General features: G+C 54.1%; 1 protein-coding gene and 1 pseudogene across 1 annotated transcript in view; both read left to right on the top strand.

The window, feature by feature from the left end:
• Positions 1 to 2,211, top strand: part of RHEB (Ras homolog, mTORC1 binding) — a 59,913-nt gene extending 57,702 nt beyond the window's left edge. The window contains exon 8 of the mRNA XM_062192878.1: positions 1,718 to 2,211. Coding sequence (XP_062048862.1) covers positions 1,718 to 1,810 — 93 coding nt within the window. The 3' untranslated portion in view covers positions 1,811 to 2,211. The remainder of the gene's footprint in view (positions 1 to 1,717) is intronic.
• Positions 2,212 to 19,735: 17,524 nt separating this feature from the next.
• On the top strand, positions 19,736 to 20,185 carry LOC133761144 (small ribosomal subunit protein uS9-like; annotated as a pseudogene).
• The last annotated feature ends 6,476 nt before the right edge of the window (positions 20,186 to 26,661 follow it).

The raw sequence follows: 26,661 nt of genomic DNA, 5'->3' as shown, positions 1-26,661 counted from the left end.
AATAAGTTTTCAACAGTTATACTACATGGAACAAGAACTAGGACTAAATTTTTTAAACTAAACCAAATCTCATCCTTTCTCCTCTATACAGTGCTTTCTGATAGTCGGGTGATTCTAAGCCAGTGACCTTAATTAGATAAGAGGGGTGGGCTGTGGGGCTGGCCGCAGACTAATTGGGAGTACAGACACCTCATTCATCACCAGGACAGAAGGCAGAGTGTGTCGGATGGGCCCGTTTAGAGAGCAGAGCATACAGAGGTCTCCGGGAAGTGTGAAACAAGGTTAGCAGCTGAGGGGGTGGATGGAGGGAGAAGGCGCCTGACGCCTTCCTCTGGGAAAGCTACAAAGCTAGAAAAGTAGTTGGGTTGCCAGGCAACGCCAAGGCTGCACACTGGGTCCCTGGTCAGAGTGTGAAGCGAGCAGTTGGTGGTGTGTTTCCTAGGGCTGGCCAGCGGGGTGACCACGGCCCTGTGCAGGTGCGCTGCTGGTGAAGAAGGAAGTGAGTTACAGTGACTTGGCAGCAGGTGTACAGTCTAATTAGCCAGGAAGGAAAGGGAAAACACGAAGGGGTAGTGGCACAGATGATGTCATGGGGTCAGTAAGTCAGGTCCCTGTAGACGTGAGAATTCAGGGTATCAGAAGAAGTGAGCTAGGGAGATGGCGTGATGGGATGCATGGCGGGCAGTCGTGGAGGAAGGTGGCTCTGTAATGACGAGACCTAGGCCCCGTGGGGCCACAGTCACAATGACGGCCTTTAGAGGACAGGGACTGACAGCTCTCATTGTCCTCCAGTGTAAGAGAGGGCCCCTTGTTGTGGAGGACTAGAGACTAGGAGAGTTTGGCCATGGGACCAAGAGGCTGAGGTGGGGCAGAGCGGAGGCACCAGCGGGGGGAGCGCGGCTTGTGATGGAGATGACCAGGATTTATGCTCAGGTGCTGTTGGAGACGGCGTGTGATGGCCCCAGGAGGACTGGGGATAAAGTGCTGTGGGAGGTGATAGAGGTGGTCTCATGGCATAAAGAGTCAAAGCTGGGTCGGCGCTGTGGCATAGCCGGTAAAGCCGCTGCCTGCAGTGCCGGCATCCCATATGGGCGCCAGTTCACTTCCAGTCCATCTCCCTGCTAAAGCGCCTGGGAAAGCAGCAGAAGATGGCCCAAGTCCCTGGGCCCCTGCACCCACTTAGGAGACCCAGATGAAGCTCCTGGCTCCTGGCTCCTGGCTTTGGCCTGGCCCAGCCTCAGCCATTTGGCAAGTGAACAAACACATGGAAGATGGATCTCTCCCCACCCCACCCCCAACTCTGCTTTTCAAAAACATAAATAACTCTGGGGAACAAAAAAAAGTCTGAGGGCGCAGTGAGCGCAGGAAGAGCGCCTTCCCTACTGGAGGTGCCAGGGCACCAGGGGGATGGAAGGCCAGTGACCCCTTCCCTCGGGAAGGAGCTGCAGGGAAGGCAGCCCCGGGGAAGTCAGAGTCAGGAGTGATCGGAACTCTGAAACCCGGCAGGCGCTGGGCAAGGAGCAGTCGGGCGTGAGGACTCCGTAGGCTGTTCGGGGACTGATGGAGGAGCTGGGTTGCAGCGTGCAGGGGGCGTGGCCTTCCCAGCCATAGCGTCCACCTGCGGGAGTGTCCAGCAGGCAGCACGCCTCTCAGCCTGGGAGAGCATCAGCAGTGTTCCTTCCTCACGCTGTCGCCGTTTCTTTTTCTCCCGCTTTAGACTGCTGTTGATGTTTTCAGAAGGATAATTTTGGAGGCAGAAAAAATTGATGGGGCGGCTTCACAAGGAAAGTCTTCGTGCTCGGTGATGTGATGCCGCTGCAAAACCCAAGGACACTGGGAATCCATTCTACCTGAAGAAGCAAACTGCCCGTCATCCTTTAAGATAAACTCTGCTTCTTTTTCTTCTGTTAACCTGAGAGAGATCATTTGGGTCAGAGCTTCCCCTCCTTTCAGATTATGTTAAACTCTGACTCTGTCCAAATGAGTTCACTTCCATTTTCAAATTTTAAGCAATCATATTTTCAATTTATATATTGTATTTCTTAATAATATTATGACCAAGAATTTTATCGGCATTAATTTTTCAGTGTAGTTTGTTGTTTAAAATAATGTAATCATCAAAATGATACATATTGTTACACTACTAACTAGGCTTCAATATATCAGTGTTTATTTCATTGTGTTAAATGTATACTTGTAAATAAAATAGCTGCAAACCTTAATCCTTGGTGCTTTCTCGTAGCTTCCAGGAGGGTTCAGGCTGGGATTCCAGGAGCCAGTGGAGGCCGTGGCCACAGGAGTTGGCATGCGGAGCCTCACTGGGCCACCGGCCAGGGACTGGACTTGCTGGCTGGTGGGTGATGGGGCTGGATTGTAGTTGCTGGGAGCTGAGTGGCCCTGGGGGCCAGCGAGGGGAGTTACTCAGTTACTCCCCAGGGGTGGCTGCACCCTGCTTCCCACACCTTGCCTGGATGAATAATACGGGTGGCTGTGGTGGTCACCCAGCATTTCTGTTACCCTTTGGTGGGTGTGTGTCGCACTGTTTGGAAAGGCTGTTGTGAGACATGTTTTATCTGTGCTTAGCTTCATGTCCACGTCAGACAGGATAAGATTTAGAAAGCAGATTTGTCTGCCACCATCCCGGAATAACCAGTAGCTTGTTTTTTGGTGTTTTTTTTTTCCTCAAAATTTATTTTTGTTTGAAAGTCAGAGCAACAGAGAGGAAAAGCAAGAGACCCTCCATCTGCTGGTTTACTCCTCAGATGGCCTTAACAGCTGGGGCTAGGACAGGCCAAAGCCAAGAGCCAGAATGTGGGGCCGGCACTGTGGTGCAGCGGGTTAAAGCCCTGGTCTGCAGTGCTGGCATCCCATGTGGGCGCTGGTTCGAGTCCCAGCTGCTCCACTTCCCATCCAGCTCTCTGCTGTATCCTGGGAAAGCAATAGAAAATGGCCCAAGCCCTAGGGCCCCTGCACCTGTATGGGAGACCCAGAAGAGGCTCCTGATCTGCTCAGCTCCAACTGTTGCAGCCAACTAGGGAGTAAACCAGTAGATGGAAGACCCCTCTCTCTCCCTCCCTCCCCCCCCCCACAAAAAAAAAAAAAAGGAGAGCCAGAACTCTATCCTGGTCTCCCACATGGGTGGCAAAGGCACAAATACTTGGCCATCCTCTCCTGCCTTCCCAGGTGCCTTTGCAAGAAGCTGACTGAAGCACTCCAGTATGGGATGTTGGTGTGGCAAGAGGCAGCTTAGCCTGCCACACCACAGTGCTGGCTCCCAGACCACCAGTTCTTTAAAAGATTGGACTGCTACCCAGCAGGTGCCGTTCAGACCCTGACGAGGTACCTCCCTCTCTGTAAGGAGCAAATGTCCCATTGGCTTTCTTAATCAAATAGAATAGAAAAGTTGTGGTCCTAGAACCTTTTAAATATTTGTCAACTCTTACCTACAGTTATTGTTATGTAAACAGGAGCTTTAGAAACATGGAGTGGGCTGTGACAGCGCGTGCTGGTGGAGGGAGAGTGCTAGTGTTCTTTCACATGCTGTGCCTCATGCGTTCCTTCAGATTCTTTTAATATTTTTTTATTTGAAAGCCAGAGACAAAGAGCTTTTCCATGCACTGGTTCACTCCAAAGGGCTGCAACGGCTGGAGCTAGGTCAATCAGGGGCCAAGAGCTTTATCCGGATTTCCCATATGGATGTAGGAGCCCAAGCATTTGGACCATCTTTTGCTACTTTTCACAGGCACATTAGCAGGGAGGTGGATTGGAAGTGGAGCAGTGAGGACTCAACCCGGCATCCATTTTAAGATTTATTTATTTATTTACCTATTTCTTTGAAAGGCAGAGTTACAGAGAGGCAGGAAGAGAGAGGTCTTCCATCCACTAGTTCACTCTGCAGATGGCCACACCAGCCAGAGCTGTGCCAATCCGAAGCTGGGAGCCAGGAGCTTCTTCTGGGTCTCCCATGTGGGTGTAGGGGCACTTGGGCCGTCTTCCACTGCTTTCCGAGGCCACAGCAGAGAGCTGGATGGGAAGTGGAGCAGCTCGAACCAGTGCCCACATGGGATGCCAGCATTGCAGACCAGGGCTTTAACCTGCTGCACCACAGTGCCGGCCCTCCTTCAGATTCTTTTTTTTTTTTTTTTTTTTTTTTTTGACAGAGTGGACAAGTGAGAGAGAGAGAGAAAGGTCTTCCTTTTGCCGTTGGTTCACCCTCCAATGGCTGCCGTGGCGGTGCACTGCAGCCGGCACACTGCGCTGATCCGAAGGCAGGAGCCAGGTGCTTCTCCTGGTCTCCCATGGGGTGCAGGGCCCAAGCATTTGGGCCATCCTCCACTGCCCTCCCGGGCCACAGCAGAGAGGTGGCCTGGAAGAGGGGCAACCAGGACAGAATCCGGCGCCCCGACCGGGACTAGAACCCGGTGTGCCGGCGCCACAAGGCGGAGGATTAGCCTGTTGAGCCGCGGGGCCGGCCCCCCCTTCAGATTCTTAACTGAACTCCTGTGACACAACGTGAACACATTAGAGAAATCTATAGAGCTTGGGTCCAGCTTTAAACCTTGGAGTCTCCACAAGGTGGGCCCAGTCCCACTGCCCAGGGGAGGGATTGAGCCAAGACAATTCGTTCTCGTCAGGTTGAGTATGTGGGGCATGTCCTAACCAACTTGGTGGGTGTGGGGCTGTCAGTGACAGGTTCATGACCACAGCTGGTGATGGCAGGGGGTCGGTACTGCCTGTGATGTGATGCTGGTTTGCCTGGAAATACTGTGGCGCCTACTTATTACACAGGTGCGTTGGGTGACTTATTTTAGGTCAGACAGCTAAAAGCAGTAGCTAAATTCATCCTGCGCCCTGTGAGCTAACATGCCTGAGCTTCTAAAGGAATTCCTGTAGCTACCAGGTTTGACCTAGATTTTTTGTCCTTTAAATACTGCATCTCATCGCTAAAGACTTTTTTTTTTTTTTTTTTTTTTTTACATTTAAACATTTCTGAAACAGGAATTTTAGAATCAGTGATGAGATGCTCAGAAAATAGAAGATTTTCCCGGTGGTACATTTAGCCTTAGATGCACTGGAATGTGCATAGTCTCGGTGCAAGCAGGAAACTAGATGCATACTCAAGATGGTTTTGCTTCTCAAAAGTAAGTTTTGATTATGAATTACAACATGACATTGTAGCCCAGTGGTTAAGACACCTGCATCCCATATTGGAGTTCAGTTCTCGGCTCTGGCGCCTAACTCCAGCCTCCCGTGGACCCTGGGGGGCAGTAAGTACCTGTGTTGCAGTTCCCAGCTTCTGGCTTTGGCCTGCTCTGGACGTTGTGGGCATCTAGGGAGTGAACCAGTGGACCAAGAGAAATTAATGTCAGCCTCTTGTCACCAAGTCCAGTAACCACTTTCTGGCGTCTTCCATGACCTGGCTAGCGTCCCGCGTTTGTTTCAGAATCCACCATCCCCTGGTCCTCCTCCCAGTTCACTGGTCTCCTTGGCTGTCTCTACTGAACCTTGTCTCAGGCCCTTTTTCTGAGCGACTATCCTTCCCTGGTTTGACTCGTGCCTGAAGAGCGCGCACCATCTGTCTCCCACACTGACCTCTGCGGCGGCATCCGACCCCATCTCAGCATGTCAGGTCCATTGTATCCACATTTGAGTCGTTTTTCTGCAAAACCTGGTCCTCGCATGAACTCTTAGGAAGGCATGCCATTACCCATAAGATACTAACGCTAGAAATCGGGGAGTCTTTCTGGACACAGTCTGTCTCTTATCATCCCCCATCCATTCCATCAACAAGTCCCGAGCCGGATTTGTCCTCCCTCTGTCTCCTGCAGTAGCTCACCCTCCAAACCATTGCACTGCAGCCCAAGCCACCATGCTTGGAACGTACACTGTGTCACGTTCCTCCCTGACTTCGAATCCCTCACGGACACTTGTGCCCAAATTTTCCCAGCCTCGAGGCCAAGAGACTGCTGCTTTGCCCTGCCCCTGACAGCTGCCCTCAGTGCCCAGGCCACGAGCTCCTGGCCCTGCAGTCCTCGGCTTGCTCTGCCCTTTGCTTTGGATGCCCCCTCCTGTGATTCTGAGCCTCCAGGCCTCAACATAACCTCCCAAGGGCTTCTAGGACCTCCTCAACAATCCTCCCAGGGCTTCCTCCTGGGGAATCTGCCACAATGTATCACAGCCCAGCAGCGGGCACGGCCATCAGGTTTGGTCCTCTCGCGCACTGGGTGTCGCGGGTCTAGACACAACGGGCACAGTGTCTGCCTTAGTCACGTTGGATGCTCGGCCTGTGGAATCAGATTTTTCCTGCTGTGCCATTTTAAGTTCTGTTTCCTGTATGCATTTTTTTTTAAAAAGATTTATTTATTTATTTGAAAGAGTTACACAGAGAAGGAGAGGCAGAGAGAGAGAGAGGGCTTCCATCTGCTGGTTCACTCCCTAATTGGCTGCAACGGTCAGAGCTGTGCCAATCCGAAGCCAGGAGCCAGAAGCTTCTCCTGGGTCTCCCACGTGGGTTCAGTGGTCCAAGGCCGTAGCAGAGAGCTGGATGGGAAGTGGAGCAGCCAGGACTCAAAACTGGTGCCCATATGGGATGCCGGTACTGCAGGCAGCGGCTTTACCCGCTACACCACAGCACCAGCCCCTATATGCATTTTTAAATTTGTGATTACCATGAGAGTTCTTACAATTTATATTACTCTAGTTCTGATTATATCAGCTTAATTTCAATAGGACATCAAAGCTTGGCTCCTACATGGAACTCCATTCCCTCTCCCTCACTTGTGCAGCCATTGGCATGTAAATGACTTCAAAATCTTTGTGTGCCCATCAACACAGACCCGTAATTGCTTAAACAAGTTGCCTTTTAAATCAAATGGGAAGGGGCCGACACTGGCATCACAGGTTAGGCTGCTGCGTGTAGCACCACCATCCCACGTGGGCACCGGTTCAGGTCCCGGCTGTTCCACTTCCGATCCAGCTCCCTGCTAAAGTGCTTGGGAAAGCAGTGGAAGATGGCCCAAGGGCACCCTGGTGACCCCAGCCAACCAGGTCTGCTGTATACACTGACAGGAACCAACCACGGGAAGGACCAGCAGCTACCCAGTGAGGCTGCCTAGACACAAGGACACCTTTTAAAGCAGTCCTAAGAAAATTCCAGAACCATTCTATCTTCTATCACCTTCCCTTCCTCCAGGAGGGGAAAGTTTTACTTTAAGGAAAAAAAAAAAAAATTGAGGCCGGCATCATAGCACAGTGGGTTAAGCCTGTCTGGCATCCTGTATTGGAACACTGCTTCAAGTCGTGGCTGCTCACCCAACTCCCTACCAATGCATCTGGGAAGATAACTGGTGATGACCCAAGTCCTTGGGCCCCTGCCACCTGTATGGGAGACCAGGATGGAGTTGCTAGCCCCTGGCTTCGACCTGGCCCAGCCCTGCCTGGCCATTTGAGAGTGGACCAGTGGATGAAAGATATTCTCTCTCTCTCTCTCTCTCTCTCTCTCTCTCTCTCTGCCTTAAGTCTTTTAAAAACAAAATTTTGCATTAAGCAAAATGTTTGTGCAGCTCAGTCCTTTGCCTACCTTTGATAACTTCCTGGAGGGCAGCCGCAAGTGCAATCCGCGGTGTAACTGGGACTGAAGGAGCCCAGGTCTGACCTAACACCCTTGCTGGAGGCGAGAGGGCAGGGACGTTGGCTTCCAGAGCTCCCCACTCCCAGTCCATCCATCCATGGCTGTTTCCACTGCGCATGTGGTTTTGGCCTTTGGATTTGTTTGTTTGTTTTTGCTGTGTTTTGTTGGAGAGGCACACAAGGAGAGAGAGAGAGAGAGAGAGAGAGAGAGAGATCTGTCATCTGCTGGCTCACTGCCCAAATCCCAGCAATGGCCCTGGGCTGGGCCAGACCGAAGCTGGGAGCCAGGGACTCCATCCAGGTCTCCCACATGGTGGCAGGGACCCAACTACTTGGGCTGTCACCTGCTGCCTTGCAGGCACTCCAACACGAAATGAGAGCATCCCAACTGGTGTCTCAACCCCCAGGCCCCACCCCGACTCCATTTTTCAATACAACCTGTGAGCCTGACACCCACAGGGAAACTCAATTAACGTCAGCATCGGACTGAGCTTGGAGTTTCCGGTTCTGGCCCCAACTCCGCAGCTGATGGGAGTCTATGGGCAACTCCCTTATGTTCTGTGGTCTTGTTGCCCTTACCCGTGAAACTTCCCTCTGCTGGCAACTATTGTAGTAGCCAGAAGTCTGCTAGCCTGGGATAGCCCCAAAGCCCTGTGCATACGTGAGTCCGCAGTCCTGAGCTTGACCTCGACCGCCATCCTGCGGTCCTTTACCGGGTGTCAGGTCCCTGCAGGCGTGTCTCCCTCCAACAGCCGGTGGCCTTGCGCATACCGCAAGTGCTGGTGCCTTATTCCCCAGGCTACATATCCAGAAAGGCAATATTTACCAAATCTGCGGAAAAGATTGCATTCTGGTCTGGCCCAAGGGATCCAGACCTCTGATCTGATAGCACACAGTGCTGGCCTCCTGGTGTTCCCAGGTCAAATGCCCCGATGTCACCATCGGAGCCCTCGAACTCAGACCCACACCTCAGCTACACCCTGCCTGGGCATGCATGCCGAGCGGTGGCACCTGCTCTTCATCAGTGGAGAGAGGAGCTTCGTGACCCCGAAGCCCCGCCCACTCCCACACCTGTTACAACCTAGGAAACAGTCATGGCTTGCATTTTTCAGGGTGGGTAGTTTCAGATGAAATAGCACAGAGTCTGCAAGTGCCGTGGCCTCGACCATCCCAACCTTTTATGGTTTTTGTTTAAGATTTATTTATTGCAAGGCAGAGTTACAGAGAAAGGAGAGACAGAAAGAGCTCTCCCATCCGCTGGTTCACTCCTCCAAATGGCCACAACGGCCAGGGCTGGGCCAGGCCAAAGCCAGGACCCTAGAGCTGCTTCCAGGTCTCCTACATGGGTGACAGAGGCCCCAAGCACTTGGGCCATCTTCTGCTGCCTTCCCGGGCGCATGAGCGGGGAGCTGGATTGGAAGTGGAGCAGCTGAGACTCGAACCGGCGCCCACATGGATGGGATGCCAGTGTCGCAGGCAGTGGCTTCATCTGCCAAGCCACAGCGCCAGCCCCAGCCATCGCAACCTTTCACCCAGTTCGGCTGCTGCCCCCCAAAAAGACCCCTTAGCCTTGTGCCTCTGATTTATTCCCTAGGAGACCCACACAGCAGGCAGTGCTGTGCAGCTGCTCACTGAACTCCCAGGGTTTGGCTTTGTCACTTTGACCCCTGGTGCCTGCCCGCTTTGTTATCAGATCAGCAAGAATGTGAGTAGATCAACATGGTCATCTCGGCGTGGCTGGCTGGCGGGGTTACTATCAGCTTACTATCAGCCTGTACTTTGCTCTAATGGGCTGACACAGAGGCGCTGGGGCAGCTGGGAAGGGGGAGGGCTGCATTGTCCCCATGGGTAGCACAAACCCCGCAGAGGGGCGCCCGGTCCTGGGTCTGGAGCTACAGCAGTGTGCAAAGGTGTCAACCGATGACTGTGACTGCAGGTCAGCACTGCTACCAGCTCCCTGGAGAGCCTGGCCAGGTGGTCCCAATGACAGATGTCACCAGAGCCTCACCTCCCAAGACGCCAGCTCCCCAGGCCCATGGTGGCCTCAGGCTGTGCCTTCCCCACAGGGCCGCTGCTGCCGCCGCAGCCACTGCGGGCTCAGGGGCCACATTGTGAGAACCACTACCTGAAGAGTAGCTTGGTGCCCATGTGGGATGCCGGCACTGTAGGCACTGGCATTGCCCGCTGTGCCACAGTGCTGGCCCCAGATTTTTCCATTTTAAAGCCAGAGCAGACCCAGGCTCACCAGCACAAGGATCAGGAATTTCTGGAAGAAGACCCTAAAGGACAGCCAGGCAGGTGACTGACCATCACGACCAGGGTCACAGAGGCGCCTAAGTGACACGGAGCCAGAGGGCCAGTGCACAGGGGAGGATGCTGAAGCCTGGAGCTGTGACAAGCCCAGAATCACACACGAAGTTGTGTTAGAGCAAAAACCAGCACCCAAGTTTCCCGACAGTTGGCGTTGGTCCCTGGGGATCCACACGCAGGCGTGTGTGAGGGTCTCTGTTGCTAAGTGTGCATAGTATCCATTACTACCCAGCAAGTCCAGGGGGAGCCCCAGAACCGGCACTGCTAAGTTCAAGGTGACGCTGCTGCTGTGCGCTGGGGCCACGCTGCCTGCGGCAAGCGAGCCCTCGGCTGACGCAGTGCCTGGCGGCAGAGCAGTGCTGGGGAGTCAGGGGAGAGGGCGGGGGGCTGTGGCTGTCACCCACGCTCTGCCTTGCCATCCGCGCTTCTGGGCCCACCTTTGTTCCTCTCTCCCTTTTCTTTAAAGATGTATTTATTTGAAAGAGAGAGAGCGAGCGCACACGAGAGAGCTTCCATCCAGTGGTTCATTCCCTAATTGCCTGCAACAGCCAGGGCTAGGTCAGCCAGGAATCCAATCTAGGGCTCCCACAGGTGGCAAGGACCCGAGTCCCACCTGCTACCTCCCAAGCGCAGTAGGAAGCCGGAGCAGAAGCACAGAGTAGCCAGGACTTGAACTGGTGCTCTACATGGGATATGAGCATCCAAGCAGTTGCTTATCCCAATGCTCTATAATGCCAGCCCCTCAAATATCTCTTCTTTCAACTTTGAAGTTGTTTTTCCCACTTTTCTTTTATTTGAGAGGCAGAGAGATGGGCAAACATAAGGAGAGAATTCCTATCTGCTGGTTCACGCCCCAAATGTCCACAACACTAGGAGCCAGAAATCCAACCCAGGCATCTGATATGGGATGCAGGCATCTTACCCACAGGCTAGATGCCTGCCCCGTCCCCAACATTCCCCTTGAACTAGGAGCACCTGCAGTCACCAGCCTGCCCTGAGCGTGTGTCTCGTTTGATCTATAGGTGCCTGCGGCCAGGGATTGCTGCAGGGTCAGGTGCCTACGGCTGAAGCAGGGCCCAGACGGCGTTGCTGCGCTTACTCTACTGCCCCCTAGAGTCGGACAAAGGCATAGCTGTCTGTGCAATTTCTTTTGCGGGGGTTCTTGACTTCCATGAACCCTGCCTGCAGCGTGGTCCCCAGCACCCAGGGCACGTTGGTCTCGGGAAGCCGCTGGTAGCTGCTGGCCGATGTGCTCACCTTCCTTGCACATGAACTTGCTCCCTCTTCCCTCACCTACCTGCGTTCCTCCCCGCGTTTCCCAGGTTGAGAGCAGAGGGAGATCTGAACATGTGGTTCCCCCAGGAACACCTGCTCTGCCTGGCACCTCATCGCTCTGCAGGGAAGGCAGCGGGTGACAGGGGAGCCGGTGCCCAGGCCACCCGGCCGCGCAACAGCACCAGGTCCTGGGAATCCCGGGCCTCACACACAGAGCCCCTGTCTCCGGGAAGCAGAGTCCTCGCGGCTGTGGCCTTAGTGTATTTGGCCCCTGTCCACAGGTCCCAGTTTCGAAGCGGATGTGGGCTGCGTCTTTCCCTCCGGCTTCCTGGCCCTAGCAGTCCTCGGACCCACAGCATTAGCCCTCTCTCCCGCCACCTGCTACCTAACGAGTGTGTGACTCTTCCTGAGGGGCCAGCTGCTGGCCTGGGGTGGGGGAGGCACCCCTGCCTGGATTTGTGGGGGACGACTCTGCTTGGCGGTGTCCTCTACATTTAGTGGGCGGAGCCCCTGGAGCAGCCTAGTTTCGAACTCAGAAAGAAAAATCGGAGGCAGGCATTTGCTTTAGTGGTCAGGATGCCACGTGCCCTGTAGGAGAGCCTGGGTTCCAGTCCCAGCTCTGCTTCCCATCCAGCTTCCTGCTGATGCGCACCTGGGGAGGCAGCAGATGATGGCTCAAGTATGTGGGTTCCTGGCTCCCAGCACTGGCCCACCCGGCCTCAGCTGTGGCAGACCAGTGGGTGGGAGGTCTCCATCTGTCTGTCTCTTTCTCTCTGCCTTTCACATAAGTAGAAGGAAACAGAAGAACACCAATGGGAGTGCCACAAACGCTGCAGACAGAGCAGCAGCCCGAGGTCGGCATGCCTGGGGGTGCGACCTTGGCACTGACCGGCCCCCGACTCCCCACACAGGCCCCCACCCCTGGCTGGCTTGCAGCCATGTGCCCCGTGAGCTGCCTCTGCTACAGGCAGTCGGCCGGGAGAGAGGGGGCGGGGACCTCCTCAGCCCCATGCAAGCCGCACGAGGTGCCCCCACCCAGGATCTGGACTGAGAAATACAGAGGTGTCGAGAGGCCAGAGGTGTGCGTGCAGCACTGTTGGGGAGGAGGGTGAGGGCGACGTGAGGACGGAGGCGGGCTGGCTGCCGAAGAGCCAGGGCTGGGGGGCCCTGCAGCCCGGCTCCAGGAGCTCCCCTGGGCGTGGCTATCCCCCATCTGGTTCTCATATCAGTCCTGTCTTAGCCCCAGGAGCAAGAGGCTTGTATCTCGGGCACCACCGTCCCCAGCTCCACCCCTGCAAACCCCTCCCCTGCCATGTGAAAGCTTCGGAGACCTCCCCCCAGGTTCTGGGTGCTGCGACTGGCCAGGGCTGGCCGTGCCGTCTGGATGGGGTACCCTGAGCTAAACTTGCACCTTTGGGGTGTTCCCCCAGCCGTCTACATGTGTACACACAGACACACGTGTGCACGCGCTCAGCAGGTGGGGTGGGAGTTGACCAGTGGCCCCAGCGCGGGCCAAGGCAGTGCTCACGCTGGCCGCAGTCTATGTCACCCAGGCTGGAGCTGCCAGGGCAATGCTGTTGTCCTGATTTCAGGTGGCTCCATTTGTTAACACAGACACGGGCCCCGCAAAAGTACCGCCCAGGTCCTGCCCGGCCTGAGGGTGGCGCTGCTCGGAACGCAGAAGTCCCAGGCATGCTAATGACCAAAGCCCTAGGGCTTGGGGTGCCCGAGGAAGGGGCACATGACCGTCTTAGGGGAGGGGTCTTGCTGGGGAAGCCCTCCACGGCCACGTCTGCATCTGTGCCTCCCCTGCTTGCACCATGGACACACGTGTGAGCACGCACACATGCGTGCACACCCACGTACACACACGAGCGGGGCCCCGAGCCCTCCTGGGCAGGCTGAGCTGGCTCTGGTTCTCTCTGGATCTCCTGCAGGAGTCACCCAGCACCCGGCACCCAGAGCCTCCAGCCCAGTGTGTGGGGCGGCAGCCTGCCCCAGGCACAGCCGTTTCTGGCTGCAGCTCCACCGCCCCCTGTTGGCTGGCGCGTGCTATGACAAGACACCTGGGAAGTGATGATTCCTGGAGAGGAGAAACCGAGGGAAGCTGTGTCTGAGACAGATCTGGGCTGAGACACAGAGGGGGACAGAAGGGAGAGCACTTGACCCTCTGATGGGCGACAGCGCCTCCAGTGGCAGAGCCGCAGCTCAGTCCCCAGGGAGCGCGAGAGCCCAGGCCTCTCCTTCAAGATTCCCCCACCCCCACTCAGCTGCCATCCTGGGAGCCAGCAAGGGAGGCCCGGCAGAGCGGGGCGTCAAATGGAGGGCGGGACTGAGACTCAGCTGGGACCCAGGCCCACAGGTAGGGGTATTTGCCACGTGCTTTATAAGCCCAGATTAGAGGGGCTGGCGCTGTGGTACAGTGGGTAAAGCCTCCGCCTGCAGTGCTGGCATCCCCTATGGACACCAGTTCAAGTCCTGGCTGCTCCTCTTCCAATCCAGCTCTCTGTTGTGGCCTGGAAAAGCAGTAGAAGATGACGCAAGTGCTTGGGCCTCTTCACCCATGTGGGAGACCCAGAAGAAGCTCCTGGCTCCTGGCTTTGGATCAGCTCAGCTCCAACCCATTGCGACCATCTGGGGAGTGAGCCAGCGGATGGAGTCTCCTCTGTCTTGCCCCTGCTCTCTGTAACTCTGCCTTCCAAATACATAAATACATATTTTAGAAAATAATAAAAATGAAAATGCATTCCTATTGATATAAACAGACCTCCTTTTAAGAAAACAGGCCGGCGCCGCGGCTCACTAGGCTAATCCTCCGCCTTGCGGCGCCGGCACAGCGGGTTCTAGTCCCGGTCGGGGCGCCGGATTCTGTCCCGGTTGCCCCTCTTCCAGGCCAGCTCTCTGCTGTGGCCAGGGAGTGCAGTGGAGGATGGCCCAAGTGCTTGGGCCCTGCACCCCATGGGAGACCAGGAGAAGCACCTGGCTCCTGCCATCGGATCAGTGCGGTGCGCCGGCCATTGGAGGGTGAACCAACGGCAAAAAGGAAGACCTTTCTCTCTGTCTCTCTCTCTCTCACTATCCACTCTGCCTGTCAAAAAAAATTTAAAAAAAATAAAATTAAAAAATAAAATTAAAAAAACCAGATTAGCAATGACAGGAGGAGAGAGCTGCAGACAGAGCAGATGTAAATGTTTTCAGTTCGCTCTCTGCACATCTTTGGGCCAATGCACTTGACATTCTGGATGGGGTGGCCAAGGGCAGAGAAGAGTAAAAATGACCCATATTAACTCAGGACAAAGCAGGATAGTCAAATAGAATGGTGAGTTTCACAGGTGAGCCCAGAGTCAAACCCAAATAAAAGGCACCAGGCCTGGACGGATTTTAAAGTTTAGTTGATCCAAAACTTTCAAGAAACTAACTTGTTCAGAGCATAGCAGTAAGTGAAGTCCCCAGTCATCTTCCTCGAAGCCAGCAAACTCGGCCACCCAGAGCGGGGGTGGTCACCCTGCAGAGAGGACCCAGTACTACCTCCCTGTCCAGGGTCAGGCACAGGGGACAAAAGATTCCAGCTCCCGGCCCAGGCACGCCACTGCCTCCCGTGCCCCTGGCCACTGCCAGGAGGTGACAAGAGCGGGAGACAGTGGCCATCCAGGTGCCCCGCCTCAGGGACGGCTGCCTCCCAGGTGTGCCAGGGCTTGGAGCAACCATGCTGCCGCTCCCTGCCAGGGCCCCACCTGCTGCTCCCCAAAGGGTCCGGGAAGAGGCTCCACCTGCCCTCCCCCTGCCCAGGGCAGCTCTGAAGGTCCCTGCCCCCATGGCCAGTCTCCCCATCTGCCACTGCCAGGCCACCAGATGAGCACTTGGGGACGGGAGCACACTGCCACTCACCTTGCATCCAGTCCCTCTGCTCTGGGGACATCTGTCAAACAGATGAATGGCACAGGATGCCACCAAGACAACAGGTTGGTTGTGAGCTTCTGGGTGGGTATTAACTAAACAGTAAGAATTTGTTAAACACCAATATACATCACCACTCACACCACCTTGGCCACCAAGCCTCCCAGGAGGTCTATGGAGGAGGGAGTCCATGTACCCCTTTCCCAGATGTGGCGACTGAGGCCAGGAGCCCAGATAGGGACAATGTGACTCTGTGTGGCCCTTCTGCCTCACAAGCAGACCTTGTGACATCTCAGGATGAATGACAGCCCTGCTCCAGGATAATGGTGGCTCTGGGGACAGTGCAGGGACAGACACAGGGGATGCATCACAGAGCCACCCTGTCTGGGCCAGAGCAGGCAGCAGTCACAAGGGTGACACACATGTCACCATGTGTGTCTAACCAGGAGCAGACCAAGCTTACACACACACATGCACACACACAGACACACACACATGCACACACACACACGGACAGCTGCCAGGCCAGCACACTCACCTGCACAGATCCTGCTGGAGCCTGCCCCCCTCACCATGCAGGGGGACAGGGAGGGGCCGTGCGGTGGGGGGAGCAGAAGCCACGTCTTCAGGACCCTGGGAGGAGAGCGCTCAGGCTCCGAGGCACCTTGCACACCCACGGAGGGCACATTTCCTCAACCAGGTTACGTGTGAATTTTGATGAGTTTTGACAAGCCTCTGCACCTGTGTATCCACCCCTGCAACCAAAATAGAGGACACTTCTGTCTCCCCAGCAGGTTCCTCCCACGTTGAACCGGGATCTGCTGATCTGCCAACCATCACCCAAGAGCCGCTCGTCTCGGGGAGAGCTCCACGCGCATCCGGCATCCACGGAGCAGCCTTCGGCTCAGCACCGGGTTCCTGAGGTGGCTCTGTGGCATCTGGTGGTGAATCAGCCGTTTGTCCTGGCTACTGCTGAGGCCGAGCCGGGCTCTGTGGAATGGATGAACTGCAACTTGGTTATCATTCAGCTGATGGACTCGGGGGCTGCCTCCGGCCTGGGGTTTTGTGAAGGAAACTGCTATTGGTGACACAGGCGAGTCCATGTGGTCGTTTCTCTTGGTGAACACCTAGGAGTAGAATTGCCAGGTGTGGCAGGGATATCTTAACGACCGACAGAGCTACAGTGGCTGCACCAGCTTAATTCCCTGCAATACTTTGTGACAGCGTCACTTTTTGTTTCTGCCATCCTCGTGGATGGAGAATGAAATTTCATTGTGCTTTTTAAAAAATATTTATTTGGAAGGCAGAGCGACAGAGAGGAAAGAGAGAGAGAGGAGAGAGAGAAAGAGAGAGCGAGATCTTCTACCCACTGGTTCACTCCCCAAGTGGCAGCTGGAGCTGCGCCAATCCAAAGCCAGGAGCTTCTTCCAGGTCTCCCATGTGGGTGCAGGGGCCCAAGCGCTTGGGCCATCCTCTACTGCTTTCCTAGGCCATAGCAGAGAGCTGGATCAGAAGTGGAGCAGCCGGAACTCGAACCACCCCTATGGCTTTGCCCACTACGCCACAGCTCCGGCCCTGAGATTGATCCTTCATCTGCTGGTTCTCTCTCCATACAGTTGCAACGGTCAGGGCTGGTCCAGGAACCAGGAACTCCATCCGTGTCTCCCACGTGGGTGCAGAGGCTCAAGCACTAGGGCCATCCTCCACTGCTTTCCCCGGCGCATGGGCAGGGAGCTGGATCGGCAGCAGAGCAGCCAGGACTCAAACTGGCGCCCATATGGGATGCCGGCATCACAAGCTGCAGCTGACCGGGTGCATCACAACGCTGGCCCCACACTGCGTTTTAGTTGCATTTTGAGGGGCCTGTTTTCCAGGAAGGGATACTATCAGGTTTTGTGTCATGAGATCAGGAAGGCTGAATGCTTGGGCCGAGGACAGGGACGCACTCCTAACACTCTCCCTATTACGGAGTTGGACCTAACACCAGACTCTCCAGCGTCCGGCAGAATCCGCCAGTAGAGGTCAGACTCCGGCACCTTTCCTGTCCCCAGCCCGCGCTGTATTTGCGGGTGGGGACCGGGGGTGTTTTCTAGGGAGCAGTCGCCCAGCCTGGCCTTTCCTGCCCAGTCCGAAGTCCGCAGGAGACCTGTTCCCTCTCCCGGGAGGACCACGCAGGGGCGCGCGGGGCCGGGCGCTCAGGGTCGGGCCTCGGCGGGCTCCGACTCCGCCGCCAGGGGGCGCGCTTCTCCGCGCCCGGAGGGCCCAGGGGGCTCCTCTGGCGTGCGCGGTCTGCGGTCCTCCGTGCGCTGCGGGGTGCGGCCCGACTCCGGCTGCCGCGGGTGTCCGAGTCTGGCCCGCCCGCCCCCGGCGGTCTGCCGCGGAGCCGGGCAGGGTCAGCGCGCGGCGGGTGCCCGCTCCGAGCCCGCGCGGGCGAACGCGCTGCACCCCGCGGCCGGAGGTGTGCCAAGCCGCTGGAGGGGTTTTGGGCAGGAAAGGGGCCGGGTCCGGTTTTAAGTTGTAGAAGATAAAATTCAAATTAGGAAGCCCCCGTCCCGCCCCCACTGTTTGAAATGTGTTATTTCTGAAGCGCAGTCACTGGCTTTGACCCTTCTGCCTGCTGAAATAATTCCTAATTGGGGGAGGGAGTGGCGTTGGGGGGGGGGCAGGAGAGAGAGAAGGGGAGGGGGGAAGAGAGCAGAGAGGGCGCGTGAGGTCCCCTCGGAGGTGTGAGCGGCTACGAGGCAGGCAGGGACCTGGGCTCCCCAGCTGCAAGCCGGGAGCGCTGGGGTTGGAGGCGAAGGCCACAGGGCCAAGAGCGGGAGCTGCACCCTGGAGGACAGGGCTGGGCTGCAGGAGTTGTGTGAGGCCAGACTGTTAGGTCACCAGCTGCTAGGACTTCACACAAGGGTCCAAGCGCATGAGTGTCCCCACACCCCCGGTACCCCCTGGTGCCTCCCCGTCTGATCCGAGAGACCTCCCATGCAGATGGCCGGCGCTGAGCCGCTGTGGCTCGATTTGGGGGAGCCCCGGGTCCACACGGTCCCTCCGCACCTCGGCTGTAACTCCCCGGAGCAGGACCGCAGCCTCCTCCTCCGCCGGACCCTCCTCCTGCCTTCGGTCTTGCTGCGGGCGGGGCAGACACCTGCGATTGTCCAGTCGGCTTCGCTCCAGACTCCAGCTGTGGGCCTGGGAGACACATAGCCTCCGTTAGGAAGGGGCCGCCCAGGGATGGCCTCTCCGGAGCCCCTTGCCCCGCCACGGCCCCTGCTCTCCTGAGGCCCGAGGATGCTATTCGGGGTGGGGGTCCGGCAAGGGGCTTGCTCCCAGCCTGTCACACACAGCCAGAGCCCCAGGCGAGAGGGGCTGGGGGACCGCGTCACCCCTGCAGGAGACTTGAGTGGGCACAGTGCAGGTTCCTGAGCTCGAACTTCCTCCCCTGATACACTGGGACATTGCCCATCAAAGAAACTGACCAGGATGGCTCCAAGCCACAAACTGGGGAAGGGTCTTCACGACCAAGGAACAGACAACAGGTGAACACACACATCAACCCAGACAGACTCAGGAGAACGAGCAAATGATACGCACAAGCGCTTTATAAAAGAGCAAATCCATGGAGGGGGAGTGGCGCTGTGGCACAGAGGGTTAAAGACCCAGCATGCAGGGCCGGCATCGCATACAGGCACCAGTTCGAGTCCTGTCTGCTCCACTTCCAATCCAGCTCTCTGCTATGACCTGGGAAAGCAGTGGAAGAGGGCCCAAGTCCTTGGGCCCCTGCACCTGAGTGGGAGACCCAGGATAAACTCCTGGCTCCTGGCTCCTGGCTTTGGATCGGTGCAGCTCTGGCCATTTTGGCCATCTGGGGAGTGAACCAGCAGGTGGAAGACCCCACTCTCTCTGCCTCTCCTCTCTCTGTGTAACTCTGGCTTTCAAATAAACATATAATAAATTTATATATTAAAAAAGACATCCTCTTCTCACACTGCGTACCTGGATCCGACACTGGCTCCTGCCTGCAGCTTCCTGCGGACGCAGAGCCTGGGAGGCAGCGGTGATGGTCAGGTAAATGGGTCTCTGCCACCTACGTGGGAAGCCCAGTTTGAGTTCCCAGCTCCTGGCCCCAGTCCCAGCCACTGCAGGTATCTGGAGGGTCAGCCAGCAGAAGAGTGTTGCTGTCTCTCCCTCCTTCTCTGTACTGCTCCCTATGCCTCCTTTTTTTTTTTTTTTTAAGATTTATTTATTTATTTGAAAGGCAGAGTTACAAAGAGGCAGAGAAAGAGGTCTTCTATCCACTGGTTCACTCCCCAGATGGCCACAACAGCCAGAGCTGTGCCGATCCAAAGTTAGGAGCCGGGAGTTTCTTCCAGGTCTCCCACGCGGGTGCAGGGGCCTAAGGACCTGGGCCATCTTCTACTGCTTTCCCAGGCCATAGCAGAGAACTGGATCAGAGGAGGAACAGCCTGGTCTCGAACTGGCGCCCATATGAGATGCCGGCACTGCAGGTGGTGGCTTCACCCACTACGCCACAGTGCTGGCCCCGCTCCCTGTGCCTCTTAAGTAAATATATCTTCTTTTTCCAGTTGCAGCGCCTCGCGGTGAGGCTCTCTGTAGTTCGGCCACAGCCATGCTGTCCAAAGGCCCGCTACAGTCCGTTCAAGTCTTCAGAAGGCAGCCACCGCCATGGCGCACTGCAAACGGGGCAACGGGCTTATCGAGGTGAACGGGAGGCCGCTGGAGATGACTGAGCTGCGCACGCTGCAGTACAAGCTGTGGAGCCTGTTCCGCTTCTTGGCAAGGAGCGCTTTGCTGGCGTGGACATCCGGGTCCGAGTGAAGGGTGGTGGTCATGTGGCTCAGATTTATACTATCAGTCAGTCCATCTCCAAACCCTGGTGGCCTATTACCAGACATATGTGGATGAGGCTTCCAAGAAGACCAAAGACATCCTTACCCTGTGTGACTCATCCTGCTGGTAGCTGACCCCTGCCACAGCAAGACAGAAAAGTTTGGAGGCCCCAGTGCCCATGCTCGCTACCAGAAATCCTACCGATAAGCCCATCACCCCAGTCAGGGGTCAGCTCCATAATAAACAGTGGTTGTGAGCTGGTGCTGTGGCTCAACAGGCTAATCCTCCGCCTCGCGGCGCCGGCACACTGGGTTCTAGTCCCGGTCGGGGCGCCGGATTCTGTCCCGGTTGCCCCTCTTCCAGGCCAGCTCTCTGCTGTGGCCAGGGAGTGCAGTGGAGGATGGCCCAAGTGCTTGGGCCCTGCACCCCATGGGAGACCAGGAGAAGCACCTGGCTCCTGCCTTTGGATCAGCGTGGTGCGCCGGCCGCAGCGCGCTGGCCATGGCGGCTATTGGAGGGTGAACCAACGGCAAAAGGAAGACCTTTCTTTCTGTCTCTCTCTCTCACTGTCCACTCTGCCTGTCAAAAAAAAAAAAAAAAAGTGGTTGTGGGATTAAAAAAAGTATATCTTTTAAAAAAATTTTAGATCATGATAGTGAGTATTCTATTCCACTGAGGAAGAAAGGCTTCAACTTCGTGCCTACTTTCCTTTTTGTACCTTTTCATTTTTATTTCTTTTTTCTCACAAAGAAATCTTTTATTTAAGGAATACAAACTCAGTGCATTTCATAAGTACAACTTTAGGAATATAGTGATTCTTCCCACCATACCCACCCTCCCACCCACGCTCTCACCCCTTCTCCTCCTCCTCTCCTATTCCCAGTCCCATTCTCCACTAAGATCCATTCCCAATTAACTTTATACACAGAAGAACAACTCTATACTAAGTAAGAAATTCAACAATTTGCACAAAAAAGATGTTCCTCAACAGTCGAGACAAGGGCTATTCAAAGTCACTACAAGTCGAAGTTAATTTCACTTTTTTTTTTTAGAAACTTCATTAACTTGGCCGGCGCCGCAGCTCAATAGGTTAATCCTCTGCCTTGCGGCGCCAGCACACCGGGTTCTAGTCCCAGTCGGGGCGCCGGATTCTGTCCCAGTTGCCCCTCTTCCAGGCCAGCTCTCTGCTGTGGCCAGGGAGTGCAGTGGAGGATGGCCCAAGTGCTTGGGCCCTGCACCCCATGGGAGACTAGGATAAGCACCTGGGTCCTGCCATCGGACCAGCGCGGTGCGCCTACCGCGGCGGCCATTGGAGGGTGAACCAACGGCAAAGGAAGACCTTTCTCTCTGTCTCTCTCTCTCTCACTGTCCACTCTGCCTGTCAAAAAAAAAAAAAAAACTTCATTAACTTTAAAGAAGAACCCAAGAATGATACATCTTATGTGAGCACTTAGACATAACTACAACTTATGAGGCATAAGAATATCCTCTACTTAATACAATAAAAGAAAATAAGTCCTTGAGAATGAGTTTTATCATTAATTAAGGAAGCACCTAAGAAAAAAAGCAATGGAGATGGACACTCAGGCATAACTAAAACTTATGAGACATAAGAATATCCTTCACTTAATACACTAAAATGAAATAACTCTTTGAGAACAAGTTTTACTGTTAATTCTCATAATACAACTCTTTGAGGACAGAGGTCCTGCTGTGAAATCAGTGCACAGTGACTCCTGTTGTTAATTTAACAGTTAACACTCTTATGTATGGCATCAGTGATCACCTGAGGCTCTTGACATGAGCTGCCTCGGCTATGGAAACCTTTTGAATCCACAGACTCTTTCAGTATTTAGACAAGGCCATAAGCAAAGTGGAAGTTCTCTCCTCCTTTCAGAGAAAAGTACACCCTTCTTTGATGACCACTTCTTTCCACTGGGGTCTCACCCAGAGGGATCCTTCATGTTGGACACTTTTTGCCACAGTGTCTTGGCTTTCCATGCCGAAATGCATGGAAAGACCAGAATGCCTTAAGGGCTGATTCTGAGGTCAGAGTGTTACTTAAAGCAATTGTCATTCTATGAGTCTGCTGTGTGGACTGTTTCCCATGTTGGAGCATTCACTCCTTTTTAATTCTATCTAGTATTATTACCAGACCACCTAATCCTATCTATATTATCACTTTAACACTTAAGATGGTATATTTACCACCCAGCTTAAAGGGACTTGGGGTCTCACAGCAAGTTTTTAAACTGTACCCTTAAAAGTAAGTCCATAGGAATGTATACAGAACTATACAACTTTATAGTTACAAACTTTATATACTCCATAATTACAACTTTAGGAATATGGTGATTCTTCTCACTGTGCCCACACTCCCACCCCTCTTCCTGCTCCCTCTCTCATTCCCACTCTTGTTTTTTACTGAGATCTATTTTCAATTGACTTTATGCGCATACTATTAACTCTATGTTAAGAGTTCAACAAATACTATGAAAAAAAAAAAAAACAACTATTCCTCAACAGTCAAGACAAGGGTTGTTCAAGTCATTGCTTTTCCAAGTGTCAATTTCACTTCTACAGATTGCCTTTTAGATGCATTCTCCCTGACCTGTGATAACTAAAAGGCAATTAGTAGAAGTGAAATTGACACTTGGAGAAGCAATGGCTTGAACAGCTCTTGTTTTATTTCTTTATTAGAAAGGCAGAGTGATGGGGGCTGGCGCCGTGGTGTAGCTGGTTAAGCCATTGACTGCAGCATTGGTATCCCATATGGGTGACGGTTCCAGTCCTGGCTGCTCCACTTCCAATCTGACTCCCTGCTGATACATCTGGGAAAGCAGCAGAGGTCCTTGGGCCCCTGCAATCCACATGGGAGGCCTGAAAGAAGCTCTTGGCTCCTGGCTTCTGCCTGGCCCAGCCCCAACCTCTGCAACCATCTGGGGAGTGAACCAGCAAATAAATGATTTCTCTCTCTCTATCACCCCCCCCCCTTTCAAATAGATAAATAAAATCTTTTAAAAAAAAAAAAGAGAGGCAGAGAAAAAGAGAATTCTTCTATAAGCTGGTTCAGTCCTCAAACTCCTGCAGCAACCAGGGCTGAGCCAGGCTGAAGCCAGGAGCCGGGAACTCCATCCTGGTCTCCCACATGGGTGGCAGGGGCACAAGTACTTTGTCCATCGTTCTCTGCCTTCCAGGTACATTAGCAGGAAATTGAGTTACAAACAGATAGTTGGGACTTGAACCAAGCACTTTGGTATAGGATGTAGGCATCCCAAGAGGCAGCATCCCACAACACCAGCACACCCACCAGATAATTCTTTATGAAGTTAAAAATCTGGGTGTGATCCAAACATGGCAAAATGAGGACGTTTGACAAACCCTGTAGTGAGTGTGTTATTGTTCCTTATCTTACTCTTTTTTTTTTTTTTTTTTTGACAGGCAGAGTGGACAGTGAGAGAGAGAGACAGAGAAAAAGGTCTTCCTTTTGCCGTTGGTTCACCCTCCAGTGGCCGCCGCGGCCAGTGCACTGCGGTCGGCGCACCACGCTGATCCGAAGCCAGGAGCCAGGTGCTTCTCCTGGTCTCCCATGGGGTGCAGGGCCCAAGCACTTGGGCCATCCTCCACTGCCCTCCTGGGCTACAGCAGAGAGCTGGCCTGGAAGAGGGGCAACCGGGACAGAATGAGCACCCCGACTGGGACTAGAACCCAGTGTGCCGGCGCCGCAAGGCAGAGGATTAGCCTATTGAGTCGCGGTGCTTCCTTATATTACTTATCTTACTTCCTTATCTTACTTCCTTATCTTACTCTTTAGACTGCTCTTTGTTATCCAAAAAGGCAGAGCTATGACAAAAACAAAGAGGCAGGAAAGGGAGACCGGAAAGTGGGTGATGGATTTGTATAAGCCTGTAACACCCCATTAGGTGGGCACAACTCGAGGTGCCCACACCCCCTACCTGAGTGCCACTCTGGCTTCCCATCCAGCTCCTGGTTAATGCATTCTGGGAAGGCAGCAGGTGATGGTGGAAGTACTTAGGTCGCAGCCACCCATGTGGGAGACCTGGATACAGTTCCTGGCTCCTGGCTTCAGCCCAGCCCAGCCCTGGCTGGGGCAGGCATTTGGAGAGTGAACCAGTAGATGAAAGAGCTCTCTGTCTCTAGCTCTGTCTCTCTTTCTTTCTTCAAATTAAAATAAATAAATAAATTTTTAAAGCTGCTTTGGTGCAGAGCAGCTACTGGTGGCTCCAATGTCACACGTTATTGAGATTTTCTTCCTTTCTTTCTCCCTTCCTTCCTTTCTTTCTTCCTTCCTTTCATGACAGTGAAAGACAGAGACAGAAAGGTCTTCCTTCCGTTGGTTCACTCCTCAAATGGCTGCTGCGGCCGGCGCACCGCGCTGATCTGAAGCCAGGAGCCAGGTGCTTCTCCTGGTCTCCCATGGAGTGCAGAGCCCAAGCACTTGGGCCATCCTCCACTGCACTCCCAGGCCACAGCAGAGAGCTAGACTGGAAGAGGAGCAACTGGGACTAGAACCAGCATCCATATGGGATGCTGGGGCCGCAGGCGGAGGATTAACCAAGTGAGCCACGGCACCGGCCCCTTGAGATTTTCTTAAATCAGGAAAGCATTCAGGCACTGCTTCAGTGTCCATTCAAAGTTTGCTCCCTTAGCATTTTGTCCCCAACCAGTATCCATACACAGCTCAAACTCTCACCTGCTTCAAGTGACATTTCAATAGTGCTGTCCTGAATGGTGAGATTTGACGAGCTTGGCTGGTGCATATTTGGTGCAGAAATACTCATCGAATGTATGAATCTTGGCAGGCCTCTTCTCGGGTGATCAGATTGGTACAAAAATTCCAGGTGAGAACTGAAGCATTGCATCAGGTATGGGAAGTACAAGAGAACGTTCGTACCAGTGCCCTGAGTGAGGCTGTGGCCAGGCTTTTTTTTTCCAAGTATATTTTTATCCGTTCTTTTGAATTCTGCTTATATCACCTTCTGTCATCTGGTGTGAGAAGTGTAAATACAGATTAAAAATAAGAAGCTCACCGGTGCTGTGGTGAGCCGGTAAAGCCACTGCCTGCAGTGCTGGCATCCCATATGGGCGCCACTTTGATTCCTGGCTGCTCCGCTTCCCATCCAGCTCTCCACATGGCCTGGGAAAGCAGTGGATGATGGCCCAAATCCTTGGGCCCTGCACCCGTTTGGGAGACCCGGATGAAGCTCCTTGCTCTAGATCAGCTGAGCTCTGGCCGTTGCAGTCATTTGGGGAGTGATCCAGCAGATGGAAGACCTCTCTCTCTCTCTCTCTCTCTCTCTCTCTCTCTCTCTCTGGCTCTACCTCTCTGTGTAACTCTGTCTTTCAAATAAATAAGTAAATATTTTTAAAAATGCATTACGTCATTAAAAAAAAATTAAGGAGCTCTGGGGCTAACGTCATGGCAAAGCAGGTGAAGCCGCCACCTGCAGCATCCCGTGTGGATGCTGGACTCCTTCCAGCTTTTCCATGTGGGTGGCAGGGACCCAAGTGCTTGAGCCATCACCTGCTCCCTCCAGGGTGCACACTGGAGGGAACCTGGATCAAAAGTAGAGGTGAAGGGCCGGTGCTGTGGCGTAATGGGTAAAGCCACATCCCATATGAATGCCGGTTCATGTCCTGGCTACTCCACTTCCAATCCAGCTCTCTGCTGTGGCCTGGGAAGGCAGTGGAGGATGGCCCAGGTCCTTGGGCCCCTGCACCTGCTTGGGAGACCTGGATGAAGCTCCTGGCTCTTGGCTTTGGATCGGCTCAGCTCCGGCCGTTGCGGCCAATTGGGGCGTGAACCAGTGGATGGAAGACTTCTCTCTCTCTCTCTCTCTCTCTGCTCTGCCTCTCTGTAACTCTGCCTTTCAAATGAATAAATAAATCTTAAAAAAGTGGAGGTGAGACTCAAATCCAGGCATTCCAATAGGTGCTGCAGGTGTTCCATATGACAGTCTAAGGTATGTATCTTATATGTATACATCTAAGTGAACAAAATCAACCTGAAAAGGCTATGTACTGTACTATACTATACTATACTACACTATACTACTATGTATAGCATATACTATACTATTAGCACTATAGGATACTCTGGAAAAGGCAAAATAGGGAGGCAGTGAAGTGACCAAGGGTTAGGAGAGGGACGGAACAGCAAGTGGAGGCAGTGCAGTACTGTGTGGTGTTGTAGCGGGGTGGGGGGTGGGATAGGTGTCGCCATCGTGTAGGGGCAGCAGACCCCACCTCTACCCTCTTAGAGCCCCTGCCTGAGTAGAAGCTGACATAAGACGGAGCAGTGGGAAGAAATAATCCCAATCTATGTAGTAGATGAGTTTTATTTGGCAGAGGAAACTTCCTAGGAAACAGAAGCCTCAAAGAAGCCGTTAAACCCTCATGAACTGAATTGAGCAAAGAGCAGGACATTGTAGAAAAGCAGCTGGATTATGTGGGAGGCTTAAAAGATAAGAATTATGTCAGGGCCAGCGCTGTGGCATAGCGGATTAAGCAGTCGTCCGCAGTGCGGGCATCCCACAGGGACGCCAGTTTGAGTCCAGGCTGCTCCACTTCCAATCTAGCTCCCCGCTGATGTGCCTGGGAAAGCAGTGGAAGATGCCCAAGTCCTTGTGATACCAATTTGCTTATTAAGAAGCCTTGTAACTGGGTTCTTGCTGGCTCAAATAG

The sequence above is a fragment of the Lepus europaeus genome, chromosome 5 (genome assembly GCF_033115175.1).
Source record: "Lepus europaeus isolate LE1 chromosome 5, mLepTim1.pri, whole genome shotgun sequence".
In the NCBI taxonomy this organism is placed as follows: Eukaryota; Metazoa; Chordata; class Mammalia; order Lagomorpha; family Leporidae; genus Lepus; species Lepus europaeus.
The sequence above is the reverse complement of the archived record's forward strand: the minus strand, read 5'-3'. Positions and strand labels throughout refer to the sequence as shown.